Source organism: Sciurus carolinensis, chromosome 11, assembly GCF_902686445.1.
Source record: "Sciurus carolinensis chromosome 11, mSciCar1.2, whole genome shotgun sequence".
NCBI classification, from domain to species: domain Eukaryota; kingdom Metazoa; phylum Chordata; class Mammalia; order Rodentia; family Sciuridae; genus Sciurus; species Sciurus carolinensis.
In genome coordinates this window covers 6,847,300-6,866,361 of record NC_062223.1, presented here as the reverse complement: position 1 = coordinate 6,866,361, position 19,062 = coordinate 6,847,300, and the positions used below count along the sequence as shown (strand labels likewise).

The 19,062-nt window shown below is 58.8% G+C and overlaps 2 protein-coding genes across 2 annotated transcripts in view; both read left to right on the top strand.

Moving 5' to 3' along the window:
* Positions 1 to 5,827, top strand: part of Ano1 (anoctamin 1) — a 128,384-nt gene extending 122,557 nt beyond the window's left edge. The window contains 2 exon segments of the mRNA XM_047516857.1: positions 2,671 to 2,776; positions 4,235 to 5,827. Coding sequence (XP_047372813.1) covers positions 2,671 to 2,776; positions 4,235 to 4,549 — 421 coding nt within the window. The 3' untranslated portion in view covers positions 4,550 to 5,827.
* Positions 5,828 to 10,746: 4,919 nt separating this feature from the next.
* Positions 10,747 to 17,751, top strand: Fadd (Fas associated via death domain). Its single transcript, XM_047519326.1, has 2 exons — positions 10,747 to 11,098; positions 13,743 to 17,751. Exons 1-2 carry the CDS (start codon positions 10,813 to 10,815, stop codon positions 14,081 to 14,083), a joined length of 627 nt encoding a protein of 208 aa, XP_047375282.1. The 5' UTR covers positions 10,747 to 10,812; the 3' UTR covers positions 14,084 to 17,751.
* Positions 17,752 to 19,062: the final 1,311 nt, after the last annotated feature.

Genomic DNA, 19,062 nt, shown 5'->3' with positions numbered 1-19,062 from the left:
TGTCCCTGAACAATTGCCACAGCCAGGGCTCCAGGTCACTTATTGACCAGGTCTGGGTTGAGGGGTCACAGTCAGAACCCTGGGATCCCAAGGAAACCCGGAGCGCTTGCGGCTTGAAGAAGTGTGACTGAAGAGGGGCAGACAAAAGTGGCCTTTTGGGGACAGGGCTTGGGGCTCACGGGCAGAGGCCCAGGAAGGACGGGTGCCGGCAGAGCCCGCCCAGCCTGTAGCACCTGTGCTGGGGAGCTCAGCGCGGAGGGGAGATGGCGGGAACGCGGACAAAAGGTGCCGGCAGCGGGTACGTAGGGGGCCGCGCAGCAGGGAAGAGGGTCCTGTGGTAGCCCGGCCTCCGCCCGCTGAGGTCCAGAGCGCAGGGACCTCGGCCGGCTCCTGCAGCTCCGTCCACAGGCGGGAGCACGTGGAAGGGGCTGGGAAGGGCCGTGGGGCCGGTGGTGCTGGCAGACACAAAAAGCAGAAAAAAGAGGACACATTTATCCCACGTGCGCTGTGTCCAGGCAGGGCGGCCCTCCAGGGACCCCGCTGGCCAGCTCTTCCAGCAAGGGGACCATCTCCAGTTCCAAAAGCCCACCCCCTGCTGCAGCTCTTGGGTGCACAAAGTCCAGGTAACGCCCCGCTGCTGCTCGGCCACGCCCCTCAGCGTCCAGGGAGGCTGGAGCCCAGGCCGTGGGGCAGGGGAAGGATGGGATCCCAGGTTCTGCTTCCACCCAGTGCATGTGGTGCTCACACCTCACAGCTGAGACGGTCCAGGGAGCCGCCCACTAAGGCAGGGGCCTGTCGGACAGCAGTCCCGGGAAAGCCCCCAGTGACAGCTCCAGATCGCCACCTGCTGGCTGCCTAAGGGACAGCACCAGGGAGCCCAGGAGGGTACGCCAGGCACCCGTGTGCAGCCGGCTGCGAAGGCCAGCCTCCTGGAGACTGCCCAGGGCCTCCCCGGCACAAGGCACAGCGCCTCCGTGCTGTGAAGACTGTCCCCACCGAGAACCTGCGCAAACCCGACACTCAGCTCAAGCAGAATTGAGATAACAGCTAAGAAAAAAGAGTGCCGGCAGATACGCGTCTTTTTTGATCACTGGAGACTTAGGTGGACATGGCTGTGTGAGAGGAGGTGGCCGGGTCCCAGGCCTTGGCTGGGGAAGCAGCGCCCGTCCCAGGCCAAGCCCTGGCTCTTAGGATCCACAGAGACTGGCCGGACCCCCTGCCCCTTCCCGGGCAGTCTTGAGCGGTACCGCCAGCTCCCACCCACGCAGCCACGCCCATGTCCGGCCACCTCCCTCAGGAGTCAGTGGCAAGAGGAACAGCACGGCCTGGTCAGGGCGTGGCTGAGAGCCGTGTGCCTCAGACAGGACAGCATGTCTCCCAGGAGCCGCAGGCTGACTGAGCTGGGCAGGGCCATCAGGGCATCGTGTCTGAGAGGTCAGCACAGGTGGCAGGTGGGCTTGGAGGGAAGCAGGGAGCTGGCCGGTGAGCCGGACCCTTTGACAGTGTCCTGGCTACCGTAGCTGGCCAAGTGGGACAGGTGCCCGCGGCGGCCGAGGCTGGGAGCACAGCCACCGCTGTCTCCCTGGGGAGCAGGACGTGCCGTCTGGCCCGGCCCGGCTGTGGCTCCAGCCTCTGTTCCCAGCCGATCCTATCTCTGGGCTTGGCAGCTTGGGGGCAGCAGGCCCTCAGAGATGCCCTCCAGCTCCGTGGGCACCAGGCCACACTGGGTCCCACCCCTGAAATGGGATCTGGCACAAAGTCGCTGCTCAGTCAACACCTGCCCTGGAGCAAGACCAAGCAGCTGCTCAGAGACAGCAGGAGGGAGTCCATGTGGGCCCAGCGGCAGGGCTGTGGGTCCAGAGCGGCCGCCTCTCCCGGCCTCCCTGCTGGACTGGGAGCCCCGGCCCGGCCTGGTCTTCTCTGCCCAGCCTTGGGAAACCCTGACACCGGCAGTGTCCGGCCCCAGCAGCGTGGCTGGGCAGATCTGGGGGCAGCAGGGGCTGAGGAGCCCTGGGTGGGGAGGGCCCTCCCCTGCCCCAGACTCGGGCAGCTGGGCTCTCTGCAGGGAGGAAGGCCCAGGGGAACCGCAAGCTCAGGGAGACGCTGCCCTCCTGTGGCCTGGCGGGTTCAGGGAGCGCTGTGCTGGTCAGGCCAGTGTTCCTCGGGAAGGCGGTCACGTTCTGTGGAAGGGTCGGCAGGTGGGGGCCTCGGGGGAGACCTGGTGTGGGGCTTGGGCCTCCCCGCGGGACTCCAAGGCGTGACCGGGGCCAGGCAGAGGCCCGGGTTCCCGTCGGGGGCTGCTGGGATGAACTTGCAGTCCCTTGGCCTCAGGGGCGTCCCCCCCAGGCCGGGGCAGATGGAGAGTGGTTCTCAAACTGTTTCATGGACGCCTCCTGGAGTTTGGAGGAGGCCACAGATGGACTGGAGGGGACCACCCCACTTCAACAGGGACGCCTGGGGTTCTGGGAGAACTTCTTTTTGGAAAAAGGGCTCCACTATTTCCAAGTCCAGAACCTTCTGTACCGGAGGGGCCTGGAGCTCCCCCCTGCGAGGCCACAGCTGGGCCTCCAGGGCGCTCCTGGGTCCTGACCACCCCTCAGTGGGCGCCACCACCCAGGCCTCCCTCTCGAGTCGCCTGGGTCGCCCCTGAGACCTGCCCTCCCTCCACAGGTACAAGGATTACCGTGAGCCCCCCTGGTCCGAACACAAGTACGACGTCTCCAAGGACTTCTGGGCCGTGCTGGCTGCCCGGCTGGCCTTTGTCATCGTCTTCCAGGTGTGTGGGCCCTGTTCCCGGGAGGCTTGAGGAGGGGCAGGTGGGGAGCGCTCGGCCCAGGGTCAGTGCCCGGGCTCTGGAGACCCCTGCAGGCACATGAGGGGGGCGGTCTTCCTGAGAGCGTGAGGGAGACGAGCCGCACCTCCGTCCCGTCTTCCTCGCCACATTCTGCAGGGTGGACAGGGGACCAAGGGCTCACAGGCGACCCTGACCCCCAGCCAGCAGTAAAGGGACCTGGCCCGGCCAGTCTCTGGGGAGGGGGACAGGGAAAACTCCTGAGGCCACAGGACGGTGGAGCAGGCCCAGGCCAGGAGCAGCCGTAGTACCGTGGCGCAGGCGGGCCCTGCCGAGGCTCCAGCCAGGTGTCCCGGCACGGAGGACGTTCCCGCCAGCAAGGGGGTGGCCCGGGCCCACAGTCAGGAAGCCCAGGCCCGGGCTCTGCCTGCTCTGCCCTCCGCATGCGAGGGGTGGACAGGTCCTTGCATCCTGAGCTCAGTGACCTGGTCAGCCCATCACGCAGTTGCTGCTGAGGCCGTCGGCTGGACTCCCAAGCCAGAGCGCCGGGCGAGGGTCCCTGGCTGTGGGGATGGGGCATAGTTGGGAGGGGGCTGAGCTAGGAGGGGGCTTAACCACGGGGGGTGCCAACCAGAAGAGGGGCGGGTGGGGACCAGCATCGGGGGACCAGCACAGCCCTGAAGGAAGCCGCTTTTTCAGCTGGAGGGACATTTAACCCAAACGGGATCTCCGGTTTTTCATAAAAACCAATTTATCCCACCTTCTAGCCTCCAGAACGTCCAGTCGGAGGCAGCAAGCACCAGGGTGACCTGCTGGCCACAGTGGCGGTGCGGGGCCAGGGCACGGCAGGCAGGCTGGTGCTGCTGAGCTGCTTCCCTAAGGTCCTAATGTTCACCATTAGGTTTGGTGGCATGTGAGCCATTGCTTTGATTCTGAAGGCTTCCAGCCAGGGCACCAGAGTTATTCAGGAAGTTCATTCCATATTCATTCAAGAAAGTCCAGTCGGGCTGGGCACAGTGGCGCACACCTGTAATCTCAGCAGCTCCGGAGGCTGAGGCAGGAGGGTCACAGGTTGGAGGTCGGCCTCAGCAACGAAGTGAGGCCCTTTCTCAAAACAAAAGGAATAGACGGGGATGTGGCTCAGTGGTAGAGCACCCCTGGGTTCAATTCCCAGTAACCTCCACCCTCCCCCCCCAAAAAAAAAGTCCACACGAATTCCTGGAGGGCCTGCTGGGTAATTATTGCCTCACTTTTACCTTCTGGGAAACTGACACCCAGAGAAATCAAAGGGTGTGCACAGGGCCAGGAGCAAGAGGGTGGAGCGGGCGCGCAGGCAGAGCGCACTGGACAGGCCGGGTCAGGCACGCGGGCGGGGCGGCGTGTGGGCGGGGCGGGCGGAGAGGGCACCCTTCCCGCCCTGTGCGCTGACTCTCGCCCCCGCAGAACCTGGTCATGTTCATGAGCGACTTTGTGGACTGGGTCATCCCAGACATCCCCAAGGACATCAGCCAGCAGGTCCACAAGGAGAAGGTGCTCATGGTGGAGCTGTTCATGAGGGAGGAGCAGGGCAAGCAGCAGCTGCTGGACACGTGGATGGAGAAGGACCACGAGGGGAGGCGCCCAGGAACCACCACGGTGCCAAGCCCCGCCGGGAGGGCGACCAAGGGCACCGCGGGGGCGTGCTGTAGCTTCCCGCCGAGGGCACCCTGCCCCCGCCGGGGCCCGCGGCTCCCGGGACCCTGGAGGACCACTTTCTGATGGGACATTTTTCTTCCTTCTTTCTGTTTTTCTCCTGTTTTTGCACAAAACCATTATGCAGGGAATTTTTTTATCTTTAGTCTTCAAGGTGGATCAACGTGATAGCTGGTGGTGGGCAGCACCCGTGCCAGGGCTGGAGCTCCGCAGAGCGCTCAGTGGCGCCGGTGGGGTGAGAGCAGAGGTCCCGAAAGCCTCCGGTTCCTCTGACCGTGGCACACACACGTGGCAGCCGGCCAGCGCTGGTGCCCGTCTCGGGAGAGCGCAGCGCCGAGAAGGCTGTGGCGCAGCTGGGGAAGGGGGCGCCGCCCAAGTGTGGGAGAAGCCAGAGGACCTGAACCCTCCGTCCCTTCCGCAAACTCGGAAGCTGATGCTCTCGCTCAGGGTGCTGGCCACACGGGGGCGCGCGCTCCCCTCGGTCCTGCGCAGGTGTCCCTGAGCCCAGCAGCACCCCTGCACCCTGGCGCTGAGCTGACCTCAGTTGATGGCCCTTTTGTGAAATGAGACCAGGTGGAGGGAGCTGGGCAGGGAAGAGCCCCTCGAAGGCCTTTCTGAAGGAGGTGCAAGGGCCTCACCAAGTCCTGAGGCTCTGACGTCCACTCGAAGCGTAAGAATGCTTCTTGGTTTTGTTTAGTTTTTTAAGACTAAACTGGAGGATGTGGTAGACTGGAGGATTTTTTTTCTGTAGTTCAAGGTGGAAGGAGTTTATTATTTAACCAAATATCATTGAGAGGAATTTAAAATACTGTTACTACCAAAGATTTTTATTAATAAAGGCTTCTATTTTGGTAACACTTCTCTATATTTGTACTCACAGGAATGTCACTGCTGGACAATTATCATTTCAAAAGTTTGTAGAAAAAAGTCTCCTAAAGGATATGAGTGATCTCAATGTGTAGCGGTTATACTAACCAATTATCTGAAATTTCTCAAGCACCAAGGAAACAAAAAGAAACGTTTCCTGGAAGCCAGGGAGAAAACCTTCACCGTGCGTCTAGGTCTCGTCCGGGCCTGATGCCCACATTGCTCTCGTTGACTGGCGGTCGGAGCCCACAGAGGGCGCAGGTCTTCATTGTTTGCTAAAATCATGCAATCTGATGCTTCTATTTTCTCTTGTACAGTGAGTAGTTTCAAATGGGGTTTTTGTATATAAATATTGTATTAAAAATTAGTTGACTATCAAAATTCCTTTATGGAAAACATTTTTTAAAAAAACCAGAATGTACACAAATCCTCGAGGACTGTGGCTGAACATTCATTTAAATAAATTTGAAAACACAATGCTCTCCTTATTTGAATGCTGTCTTCATGACCTTGACCCTGGGAAACTGCAGGACTGTCCCCAAAGTCCCTGACAAGCCGGGGTCGAGGCCGACGTTTGGGAAGGATCCCCAGCTCAGGAATGAGTGTTTCCTTGGTGAATTGTCCTCGGCGTTCCTGGGACTTCACTAGTGTGTGGGAGTGTGCGAGTGTGTGGCTGCACGTGCTTGTCTGCACACACATGCATGTTTGTGTGCACGTGTGCGAGCATGTACGTGTTTGCACGTTCGTGTGTGTGCTTCCCTGCCCTCGTGCAGCTTCATGTGTGTGTGTGTGTGTGTGTGTGCACGCGCGTGTTCTGTGTGCTTCACACGGTGGAATGTGTGCATTTGCCCCTGCCGAGCACACCTGCATGTTCTGGCGTCTGCTAGCAGGAGGGGCCTTGGTCCCGCCGGCTCAGCAGGCTCTTCCAGACTCCTGGCCCCACAACCCAATGGCCTCATAGAGTTAGATCTCCCACACCATTTGGGGAGCCACCTAAGATTGCCAGGGTATTCACGGGGGCAAGCGGGGACACTGACCACCACATGTGATCGCCATCACGCGGGTGAAGGTGAAGCAGTACGGACTTGTAGAGGCACGTTCAACCCAGGACCAGGGAGCCTCCAGCACCCCCTTGTGCCGGCGCAGAGCTCACGCCCTAGCACGCGGCGGCGGAGGACGCGGCTGCGAGGCTGAGGTGGGGAGGACGCCCCAGGGTCAGCACTTGCTGGGTGAGGGTGTCCTGCGCCTTACGCAGAGGCCTGGGACGCAGCGCTTGGGAACACCTCCGGGCACCTGCGGTGCTGTGCTGGGAAGGGAGCTGCAAGCAGGCACGGCCCTTCCCTGGGGGATGACCCCGCGGAGGGAGTCAGAGGCTGAACCGGAAAACTAACCCTAGAGTGAGGAAGGGGGTGCTGATGACGAAACAGCAAGGTCTCGGAGGGTCAGAAAGTAGCCGACTTGGTCAGCGAAGCCCCCTCGACGTGAGCAAGGAGGAAAGGCAGGCCGGGGCCGGCAGAGGAACTGCTGTGCAAAGGCCCGTGGCATCGAGGTAGGTGCTGGGTGTGGAGAGGTGCAGGTGGCGCTGGAGGCTGGCGGGGAGCCAAGTCGGGCAGGACAGGGCGTGGTGGTCCGCCAGCAGGGGCTGGGCTAGGAACCATGGAGCCAGCATGGCAGCTGTAGAGTGGAAGTTCAGCAGGAGGGGAGGCCAGAGAATGGGGTAGCAGAAATGCAGGCAAGGGGGTTGGGGCTCGCGGGAGGGCCCGCGGAGGGTGCAGGAAAGCCATACTGCTGCAGAGACCCGGGACCTGGCGATGAAAGCCTCCTCCAGCAGGCGCCTTATTTCAGATGGGCACAAAGACGGCCATCTGCTGCTCTCGCCCAGCGATCCTGCAGTCCAGACCCCAGGGCACCAGGGACCGCGGTTCTCTTCGGCTGGTGCCTGGAGCCACGTGGGTGGGAGGCAGGTCCCAAGGCCTGTGGCCTGGTGTCAGCCGCACACACCCTAGAAGAAGGGATGGTGCCGTCTGGCCCAGGTGGGCTCAGCGCTTTTAACTTTGTAGTTAATTTTCCATATGCGTTTTTCAGACCAGGGACATATACATCCCAAGTCCAGAGCTGCATGTTTACTGTGAAGCCGCCCCAACAGCATGGTGTCTCTCTCCATCGGACAGGAGGGCGCGACCCGCCATCCTCCAGCCACCCCGCCGCCCCGCCCCACCTGCCCAGTCAGGCCTGTCCACCCAAGGCTGGGCTCAGAGTCCTGCCCAAAGCACCAGTCCCCAGCTCCCACACACACATTCATCCACAGGTCTCAGGAACCACAGGGGCAGCCCTCATTTACCCGACCTCACAGCAAAAAAGAAGAGCTAACACTTGCCAGAAGTCAGGCCAGGAGAGAGCCCCCGGCACAGCCTGGCACAGGTGAGGCACCAGAAAGTGCCGACGGAGGAAGCGAAGGCGCGAGTGGGTGGTGGACAGACCAGTAGTGGGTGGGGAACAGATGAATGATGGGTGGGTGGAAGGATGGGTGGGTGGATGGGTGGGAGAATGGGTGGATGGGGAATAGATGAATGATAGATGAATGGATGGGTGGGTGGATAGGTGGATGGGTGGGTGGATGGGTGAATGGGTGGATGGATGGGTGGGTGGGTGGGTGGATGGGTGGATGGATGGGTGGGTGATGGATGGGTTGGTGCATGGGTGGATGGACCAGTAGTGGATGGGGACCAGAAGAATGATAGATGAATGGAAGGATGGATGGATGGGTGGATGAATGGGTGGGTGGGTGGATGGGTGGATGGATGGGTGGGTGGATGGGTGGGTGATGGATAGGTGGGTGCATGGGTGGATGGACCAGTAGTGGATGGGGACCAGATGAATGATAGATGAATGGAAGAATGGATGGATGGGTGGATGGGTGGGTGGGTGGGTGGATATGTGGATGGGTGGTTGGGTGGATGGGTGGATGAATGGGTGGGTGATGGATGGGTGGGTGCATGGGTGGATGGACCAGTAGTGGATGGGGACCAGATGAATGATAGATGGATGGATGGATGGGTGGATGAGTGGGGGGGTGGGTGGATGGGTGAATGATGAATGGATGGGTGGATGGATGGGTGGATGGATGAGTGGATGAATAGGGTGGGTGGATGGGTGAATGATGAATGGATGGGTGGATGGATGGGTGGATGGATGAGTGGATGAATAGGGTGGGTGGATGGATAGATGGATGGGTGGATAGGTAGATGGATGGGTGGGTGGATGGATGAGTGGATGGATGGGTGGGTGGATGGATGGATGGATGGGTGGATAGGTGGATGGATGGATGGATGGGTGGATAGGTGGATGGATGGATGGGTGGGTGGATGGATGGATGGGTGGATAGGTGGATGGATGGGTGGGTGGATGGATGAGTGAATGGATGGGTGGGTGGGTGGATGGATGGGTGGGTGCATGGCTGGAGGATGGATGATGGATGGGTAGATGGAAGAAGGATGGATGGATGGGCGTGTGGAAGGCAGATAGACTGGCAACTTGACCTTCTACCTTTAAGCTGAGTGGACTCAGGCTCAAGTTAGCCGATGTGCCAATGGGAGGGGTACAAGGGCACATGGAAGGCCAGCGCTGTGTCACACGGCCCTCTGCTTGCTCACAGCCTGTGGAGGACAGGGTGTGCCTGGAAGCCCTGGAAGCCCTGCCTAGGCCAGCACAGGCTTGTTTGTGGTCTCCCCAGCTGGGACAGTGCTGCTGCCTCTGACAGGAGCCTGCCAGGAACACAGCCACAGCGCAAGGCTCATCGGGAACACAGCCACAGCACAAGGCTCTGTGTCCTTGTGGGCGCTCAGGTCTGACCTCCTCGGTTCCACCAAGGAATTGACTCTTGTTCCTTCCCCACCTTCCTCCCCTCCTCTCTCTCCCCTTCCCTCTCTCCCATCTTCCCTCCTGTTTCCCCCCCTCAATCCCGAGAGTGCAGCAATTGACTTCTACACAAAGCAGCGTCTGTAGCCAGGACTGAAGCAGACTGCTGTGGCTCCAGAGGTGTCTGTCCCTTTGTGTCCCTCCTGGTCACCTGCTGCACCCAACTGTGACCCCCACACTGACGTCCAGGGAAGAAATGACCTTGCCTACTTATTCCTGCTGGTGACTGTCGCCCTCTGCTGGCTGCCTCAGGAGCTGCTCTTGGGGAGGGACAAGATGGGTCAGCAGAGGACCCCAAACTCTGTGGCTTAAAACAGCACAAAAGCATTACGGGGCAGCTCTGGAGCAGGGTGTCCCACGTGGGCCTCGAGGGCTGGTCCTCCTGAAGGCCCCAGGGCAGAGCCCTCACCTAGCCTTGCCCAGCCGCAGGACGTGCGGCCCTTGACTGGAAAACTTCCAGGAGGCACTGGCAGTGAGTCCCCCTCAAGGTGGCATCTCCCTGTCCCTCCTCTTATGAAGACTTGGGATCCACCAGATCCACTGGGCTAGGACAAGACAGCCTCCCGTCCCAGAGTCCTCCATCTTTATCTGTCTCTGTGCGTCAAGTCAGCCTCAGGGCCTGGGGGCTCTTCTGTCCCGACGCACTGTGGGAGGCTCTTTCTTTAAAAAACAAAATGCAGCTCCTCAGCAGGAGGGAGGAAGGCATCGCCTTGGGGACGCTGAGGCAGCACAGGGGGACAAAGAACCCCGAGCTGTCTCCGCAGAGAAGAGGCCTCTGCCTCCACACAGCCCGCAGGGAGCTCCCTCTTCCTCTCTTCCCTTCCTGGCACCGCGCTAAGTGAAAGAAAAATGCGCGAACACAACCTCGTCGAATGTGTGCCCGTCACTTCCAGCACTGTGGTTGGCTTCTCGTTGTCGGCATGAGAACATTCAAAATCCTCTCTTCTAGCGATTCAAAAATAAAGTCACCCCACTGTGCAATGAAACACCAGCACGATTTTCTTATTTGTTCTCAGCCAATGCACTTGCGATTTGAACTCACTAATTCTTCCCCAGCCCCTGCAGTAGGCGCTCAATAAGTGTTTTATCGAATAGCCATCACTTTAAAAATAAATATTTACACCTTAAAACCAAAGAAATCTCTGAGTAGTGTTTTTCCCTACCCCACACAGAAAGTGTCCCCGATCACTAAGGAATGCATTGTCAATACTTCGTAAATGTTGGTGACCTAGCAACGGTAGACCGCGACGGCTCGCGGGTGCCCTCCCAGCACACGGTAGGGCAGCACAGCGCTTTGCAAACCCACGAACTTCAGCTTTGCTCGCACAGGGTTTCCGGGACCCGCAGCGACCCGCAGGGCGCAGGCGCAGAGGGCGCCGCCAGTCGGGGAGGAAACGGCTTCGGCGCGCGCGACACGCATGCGCAGACCCCAGAGTTCTCGCGAGAAGTTGAGCCAAGAGGCCGGCGGGGACTTCCTGGTTCGGATTCGAAACCAGGGTGCGGACGGCTTTCCGGCTTCCGCGAGCGGCCGAGGGGAGACCGTCATGGACCCGTTTCGGATGCTGCTGCTCTCGGTGTCGGCCGACCTGTCCAGCGGCGAGCTGACCGAGCTCAAGTTCCTGTGCCAGGGGCTGGTGGGCAAGAGGAAGCTGGAGCGCGTGCAGCGCGGCCACGAGCTCTTCGAGGTGCTGCTGGAGCAGAAGGACCTGGAGGCCGAGCACACTGAGCTGCTGCGCAGCCTGCTGACCTCGCTGCGGCGCCACGACCTGCTGCGGCGCCTGGACGACTTCGAGGCGGGGGCGGCGGCGGGGGCCGCGCTCGAGGAGGCAGGTGGGCGCCGGGGCGGGGAGGTGGGGCCAGTGAGCCCAGCAGTGGGCGCTGCAAGTCCAGTGGCGCCTAATCTTTGCCAGGTGTTCCGGGCCTCGAGTGGCAAACGGGGAAAACAAAACCCAGAAAAGTCAGCTCACCCGAGGTTGCAGGGCCCTGACACTCACCTCTGACCTTCAGTGTTTTCTCCACCCCACTTTCTCCGGTAAAGTAGAAAACTCAACGAAAGGAAAAGGACCGTGAAGGACCCGGTGGGGTAAAGTGGACTAAGTGGACAGTGGTCAGGTAGCCAGCTGCACGGGGTCGTCAGCCTCTGGGACTGTGCCCAGCTGATGCCCTTCCTGGCCATGGGAGGCCAGGACCATCCCTTGGTAACTCTGACCCATCGTTCCCATGTGCCACTGATACACACTTGACACGTTCATTTGTGAGTTAGATACGCTTTCTGTTTTTTTAGTTGTCAATGGACCTTTTATTTATTTATTTACTTATTTATTTATTTATATGTGGTCCTGAGGATGGAACCCAGGGCCTCCCACATGCCAGGCAAGCGCTCTACCACTGAGCCACAACCCCAGCCCCGAGTTAAATAGTTTTATTTCCTATTCTTATTGCTATTTTTCAGAGTAGAGGACCATGACTCATGAGTGTAAGAATCTTGCCCAGATGCACAGCTGACAGCAGACCTGAGGTCAGGTCTGGCCTGGGGTGGGAGGTGCAGGCTGAGCACCTGCATCCAAAATCTGAAACTGGAAGTGCTGTGAGATCCAGAATGTTTTGAGATACCACAAATGGAAAACGTCATGCACAAAATTCTTTGCACGGTTGCCTAGTGTTATGTTCCGGGGTACATAGGAAGCATATATGTGAGGACGGGGGTTCCATGCTTGGCTTGGTCTTCCCTAGGATACCTCCTGACACTCAGGCAGGTGTTCAGAAATCAGGTGAGGATTGCTCTGCGCTGCCTCCTCGAAGGAGACCATTCTGAGTGCTCCTCTCCATTCTCCCCTGTGGCTTGCCGGGATACCAGGAGTACGAGAGACCAGTGTGCGGGGTCCCTCAGCCAGTTCTGGGGTTGAGGAGTGCTCCAGGGATACCCTGCAGAGACACTGGAATTGGCCCTTCCAGCCCTCAGCCAGACAGTGCATAGGCAGGTGACACAGTGGCTGTGACGCCTGTCAGTGGTGAGCTAGACAGACCAGCCAGTCCAGAGCTGTCCGTCAGAATTTTATATACACACCGGGTCATGGACAGACAGACTGTTTTCAAGGATGTTTAACAATGAGGAAAGTTGATAAAAGGCTGTCTGGAAGATCTACTCAATGATTTTTTAGACTCACGTGTGTATCTGTGTGTGAATTTTAACTTCGTCATATCGTTACCGCGTGCTGGAGGAAAGCATACCAGGTGGGCAACAGATTGGGGTGGGTGATCCATGTTTTCCTACACAAGGCAGTTTAACGTCAAGCTCAAAGGTGGACTCTGAGACCAGGTGACAGGGTTTTGTGTTTTTCTCTTTTATGGTTTTTGTTTTTTTGGTATTTGGGATTGAACTCCAGGATACTCAACCACTGAGCCACATCCGCTATTTTGTATTTTGTTTAGGGACAGGGTCTCACTGAGTTGCTTAGTGCCTCGCCGTTTCTGAGGCTGGCTTTGAACTCACAATCCTGCTTCACCCTCCCAAGCTACTGGGATTACAGGCATATGCCACTGCTCCCAGCTCAGGTGACAGGGTTTTGAACCGTAGCTCAGCCAATTTCTAGCTGTGTGACATCAGAATATTCACTTAATGTCCCTGTGGCTTACTTTCCTCATCTGTCCAAATGATCACAGTAACAAGTGCTTTCAGGGTGCCCAGGCTGGAGGAGTTGGCTCCCCTGCTCCCCACAGTCCCGAAGCTGCTTGTGGGGGTCTGTAGTGTTCTGCTCCCTGGTCTCAGTAGTGACTTGGCAGCAGAGGAGTGTGGTAGGCGGTGCAGCTTCCAGAATGAGGATCGGGGTGTGCACTGTGGTCCCAGGACTGCTGTGGCAAATCTCACGAGCTTGGGGGTCAAGCAAGAGGAATCTACACTCATGTAATATGAAGGCCAGGTGTCCCAGGGCCACATCCTTCTGACTGTAGGGAACAATCCCTCCTTGCCTCTCCCCGCTCTTGGTGGCTCCTGGCATCCTTGATTAGTGACCGCGTCCCTCCAGCTCTGCCTCCGTGGTCACATGGCCTTTGCTGGATGTAGGGCCCACCCAGGTAACCCAGGCGAACTCCTCAAGAAGTTCCCCTACATGTGTAAGGATCTTTTTTCCAAATAAGTTGACATTTACATAGCTTCTGAGACTGCTGTTCACCTCGGAGCAGAGCAGGACTGGGAACGGCCGTGTTTTCTTCTCCCACGACTCCCCAGGCTTCCCTCAGTTTGCCCTGTCCTGAGCAGGCAGCTCCCCGCGTCCCATGGGGCTGCCTGGGGAACTGAGGCTGCTCTCAGGCTCTGGGTCTGACAGTCCCTGAGCTGCTTGCTGGCTTTTGCCTCCGTGCAGGCCAGTGTTCAGGCGAGCGTGCCTGCCCAGCACTCAGGTTGGCCCTGAGAAGCCCGTGGGGGTCAGGGGTGCTCCCCAAACCTCAAGTAAGTCATCCTGTTCTTTCCTCCCAGATCTGCATGCGGCATTCAACATCATATGCGACAACGTGGGGAAAGACTGGAAAAGACTGGCCCGCCGCCTCGGAGTTCCTGATGCCAAGATGGATGGAATCGAGGAGAGATACCCCCGCAACCTGATGGAGCGGGTGAGGGAGTCGCTGAGGGTGTGGAAGAACAGCGAGAGGGAGAAGGCGACGGTGGCCCGCCTGGTCGAGGCGCTGAGGGCCTGCCAGATGAACCTGGTGGCCGACCTGGTGGAGGAGGAGCAGCAGGCCCGGGGGCTCCAAGACGGGAGTGAGGCTGTGTCCCCAATGCGATGGGACCCAGACACACACCCCTCAGGAGCTCCCTGACGGGCACGCGCTCTCCTTGGGGACCGTGGGACGTGCTTCTCTGTTGTGCCAGCGCAGTGACGTCCCCAGGAGCCAGGCAGAGCTCCACTCAGCCGCTCCAGCTGCAGAGAAAAGCTGCGTTTCCTGAGCGCTGCCTCCGCCGGGCTGGGCCCTGGACCCGCCACAGAAGCTGCACGTGCTCCTCAGCACACCTTGGACAGAGGCTCCAGGTCTTCCCTGACGCAGGGCCAGCAGGGGAAGGTCGCAGCTTCGGGCACGGAAGGCACTTGTGCACTTCAGCAGTCAGACCTGTTACTCCGCAGGTGAGGAAGGGTGCGCACTGGGGCCAGGCTGGAGGGAAGGCACTCGTAGCAGCGCATCTGGCTCCAGAGAACCCAGGCTTCTCACCAGCCTGTCCCACTGCCAACCCCACAGTTGACAAAAGGCTCCTTTTGTCCCATTCTTTGAGGTGACAGGGCAGACCAGCCTCAGGTGCTGTCCTGGTCTAGGAGTCAGGGCACCTGAAGTGGCCCTTGCCCTGAGTGGGTGGAGCCACGAGGCTGACCACGCGAGGCCTGGACACGCTCCCGAGGGACTGGTGCACAGCCAGCTCCGCAGAGGCCCGTTCCCGTGAGGAGCGGGTCTCGTGATTCTCCAGTTGTGTCAGGGTCGCTGTCCTGGAAGGGGCGTGAGATCTGGAGTTGAACGAGCCTTCCATTAAAGTGAGTGTCTTCAAACTGGAAACCTCCAAGTGCCTCTGAACCAAGTGCCTTTGTACCGAAAACTCCCCTCACAGAGAATTCCCCGGTCCTGTTGGTGGCTTCTTCATTTCACGTGTTCTGAGAAGTTCAGCACAGCCGACGTCCCCACCCCTGTGGCTTACCCTGGTTCCTGCCGCTGAAAGTGGAGGCGGGATTCTCTAACAGCTCACTCCCCAGGAGCAAGAGTGCTGAGCTAAGCAAGAGGCGATCTGCTAGAAGGCAGGTTTGCCACCCGTGGGAACTGCCTGCTCCTGAGAGACATTCTTGTGGTTCCAGAACGTTCCCCCAAAGCTCACACATTGAAGGCTTGTAGCACTGTCCAGAGGTGGTGCTTGTAAGGATTGACGGATCAGCCGGGCGTGGTGGTGCAGGCTATAATCCCAAGGGCTTGGGAGGCTAAGTCAGGACTGCAAGTTTGAGACCAGTCCCAGCAACTGGGCAGGGCTCGAAGCAACGTGATCAGGCCCTGTCCCACACTGACAAGGGCTAAGAATGCCACTCAATGTTTAGGCACCCATGAGTTCAGTCCCCAGCACCAAAAAAAGCAGTGATGGAACGAGGGCTTTGAGCCTCACCCGTGGATTTACCCATTTTGTGGCTCTTACGGCTTAGATATGAAGCATCCCCCCAGCTCACGTGTGGGACAATGCAAGAAAGTTCAGAGGTGAGGTGACGGGTTGTACAGGTTTAACCTAGTCAGGGCGTTGATCCCCCAATAGGGATTAACTGAGTGGCGACTAAGCAGGCAAGTGGCCAGAGCGGGTGGTTCCTCAAGCTGTGCCTTTGGGGTATGTGTTGTGTCCTTGGTGAGAGAACTCTGCTTCCTGACTGTCCTGTCCTGAGCCGCTTTCCTCTACCACACCCTTCACCATCCCCTGCCTTCTCTCCAGCCCAGAGCAGCGGAGTCAGCTGTCTGTGGATCGAGACCTCCTAAACCGTGAGTCCAGATAAACTTCTCCTCCTCTGCAGTTGTTCTTGTCAGGTCTTTTGATCACAGCGGCAAAAAGCCTTGACTAAAACAAGTTGGTACCAAGAAATGGGGTTGTTGCTGTGATTACTTGACCATGTGGTTCAGAAGCTTTTGGAGCCTTTTGGAATTTGTGGGAGGAATTTTGAGAAGCTTAGCCATGCAAGCTGGAGTGTTTTAGGTTGTTGTAATCACATAATGTGTGATTCTGGTGGGAGCTCAGAAACCAGGCAGCACCGACTAGGCTCCTGGAGGTTGGTCTAGAGACCATACGTGTGCTCTGGCTAAGAAAATGCCAGTGTTTTGTCTGAATCCTGAGACTTTTTGTGAGGCTGAATTCAAAGGTGATGGACTTTGTAGTCCGGCAGAAGTTTCTAGGCAGCACAGCACTCACTTTGTGGCGTGAGTATTGCCAGCAGCTTCCAGTTGAGTTTATTGTGATAATCAGGGACAGAAGCAGAGCTGAAAGATTCGGAAAAAACTTGCTGGTTGGCCAGAAAACTGCAAGTAAAACTGGGGCTAAGGAGGTGTCTGGAAGACGATACAGCCACTGAACGCTAAATGTCCCACCTGGAAATACCGGGAACACGGCTCGCTGGCATGAGGACTGGCAAGGTCACACCCGTCTCAGGATCAGGGGAGCGAAGAGATGAGATGAGACCAGGGAGGCGCCTACTTGTACAACGTGCCCAGCCACCCAGACACTCGGGTGGCTGCAGCAGGGTCCCTGGACGCTCGACTGCTGATCAGGATGGTGGCAGACCTTGGCGTCAGCCACGCGGTTGCTGGAGTGCGGGGGTCAGGGAGGAGGCTTCTGGGATTTCTCCCGGGAGGATGCGCGGGACGCTGTGAAGGGAAGCCAGAGCTGAGCGAAGACCCGAGACGGAGCTGCCAGGGCTGGGCTGCCTGCGAGGGAAGCTGCAGGTGGCCGGGTGCCCTTGGGAGCCCCTTGCCACCAGGCGCCAGACCTGGAACCGCAGGACCCACGCTTGGTTTCTCCCGTTAGGTCCCAGCCCTTCCTTCTGCGCCCTCCCTCCTTCCTGGAGCAGGTGTTTTCTCTGGTTTTTGCAGGCTCACAGCTGAGTTTGCCTTGAATCTCAGGCGACTTGGACTTTTCAGCAGTGCGGATGTTGTTAGGGCTGGGGATTCTCCAGGTGTGGTGGTGCACACCTGTAATCCCGGCAGTGTAGGGAGGCCGGAAGCAGCTTCATGGGACCTTGTCTCAAAAATTAAAGGGCTGGGGATGTGGCTCAGTGACCAAGTGCCCTAGATTAATCCCTGGTCCTAAAAAGAAAAAGGAGAACCCAGAGACTAGGTTCAGGGAGTGGCCTGGAGGTGGCCTGCGGGATGGGATGGGCGGGAGGATGTTAGAGCTTGAATCTGACTCTTCCCAGGAGCTCGTGGGTTGGAAGCTTGGTCCTGGGGCGGCAGCCTTCAGAGGTGGTCTCCTGACTGGGTCACCTGAGCTCTGCCCTCCAGGGTGGCGCGCTCCATCTGATAGATCTGTGACTGATGGACTAGTGGAGGAGATGGAAGCTGGAGGTGGGTGTGGCGTGGGGAAAGAGGGACTCAGCTTTTTTTTCCTTTTATTTATTTATTGTACTAGGAATTGAACCCAGGGGCACTTTACCACTGAGCTGCATCCCCAGCCCTTACGATTTTTTGAGACTGGGTTTCACTGTTGCTTCGGGCCTCACCAGGTTGCGAATCCTCCTGCCTCAGCCTCCCAAGTCACTGGGTTGACAGGCATACGCCACTCTGCCTGGCCCTCGGAGGCTGCGTGTTGTCCCTGGCTCCTGGCTGTCCCTCACCTGTCCTCCCTCCCTCCCTTGCTCTCCTTCCTAGCTGCCATGGACTGAGCCCCTTTCCTCCACCATGATGCTTCTTCAGATGAAGATGGACTGGAACTCTGAAACCAAAGCAAAATAAACTTCCTTCTCAAAGTTGTTTATGTCAAGTATTTTGGTCACCATGACAAAAAGCTGACTAACACAGGCATCAAAGTCAAAGCCGAGCCAGGTATGGTGGTGCACACTGTAATCCCCCCAGTTCGGGGCTGAGGCCGGAGGATAGCAGATCTGAGGCCAGCCTCAGCAATTCAGTGAGACCCTGCATCAAGATTGAAATGTTGGGGAACACCCCTGGGTTCAGTCCCTAGTGCAAAAAACAAAAAAAAGCCTAGTGGCCATTCTTTGTCCCAGCCATCCAGGTATAACTTTGGGGAAGCCCCCTGCTGTGCCACCTTGACTTTGGAGGGCTGAGATCTTAGCCAAGGTCCTGCCCTCGGGCTCCTCTGTGCCCCAGGGGCTCCCTCCGGGCCTTTGGTGACCAGTCCTGTGACTCAACTCCACCCAGGACGAGGCGTGAGATGAGTCCCCACACTCAAGCCCTCTGCTGGGCCGCGCTGCAGTCCACACCACCAGGACAGGGAGGTGGGCCAGCCCCTGGCGGCAGAGCCAGAGAGCTTGGTGACTTGGAGCCACACAGGAGTCCGTCTTGCCCGCCGGTACCTTGGGCCATCTTAAGGCAGCCACCGCATGGGTGCCACTGAAGGTAGCCCAGGAGGGGCAGGCGTGAGGGCCGGCGTGGCTCAGTGGCAGACGCTGGCCTGGCCTGCGAGGCCCTGGTTCCGCCCCCAGCACTGCGGGGAGAGCACGTGGCGAGCGTTGGTAGAGGGGATGCTGCCTTCTTGTTTTCTCTGACGCATTTTCATTTTTTAAAAACTGCCCCATGGGCCGGGCTGGGCTCGATGGGGAGCGCCTGCCTTGCGTCTGAGGCCTGGGCACTGGGCTCGGTCCTCGGCTGGCGTAAAAGTGCACCAACAAAGGTCTTATGTCCATCTACAACTAAAAAGGCTTTTAGAGGACACTCCCCACAGGTGGAGAACTGGGGGGGCCCGGCCCGAGGGGCAGGTGCGTGGGCACCATGGAGCACGCCGCCCGTCAGGTCTGGCTCTGCCCTCAGAGGCCCTGCGGGGCCTGGCAATAAATAGCAGTTGCTTCCCAGAATCTGTGGGCCTAGTTCCTCAGGCACCTTAAAAATGGGCAGCAGGGCCTCCCCCGAGCCCCCGTAGCCGGCCAGGTGCTGGGTGGTTCTGCCTGCGTTCAGCTCGCGGCCCCGCCCCGTCCTCCGGTCCCCGACTTCCCTGCCACGGTGGCTCTGTGGGTGCTTGGGTGTCTGAGTGGCCCGGGGTAATCTCCCCATCCTCGACTTAACCACGTGTAGAATCTGTCAGCCACGTCGGGCTGCTCACGGGCCCTGGGGACTGGAGC

What these genes read in the sequence shown, in the direction of transcription:
- Fadd (XM_047519326.1), top strand. Translation starts at nt 10,813, where the DNA reads ATGGACCCGTTTCGGATGCTGCTGCTCTCGGTGTCGGCCGACCTGTCC. An exon ending in GGCCGCGCTCGAGGAGGCAG is followed by an intron (nt 11,099 to 13,742) that starts GTGGGCGCCGGG and finishes CTTTCCTCCCAG; the next exon opens with ATCTGCATGCGGCATTCAAC.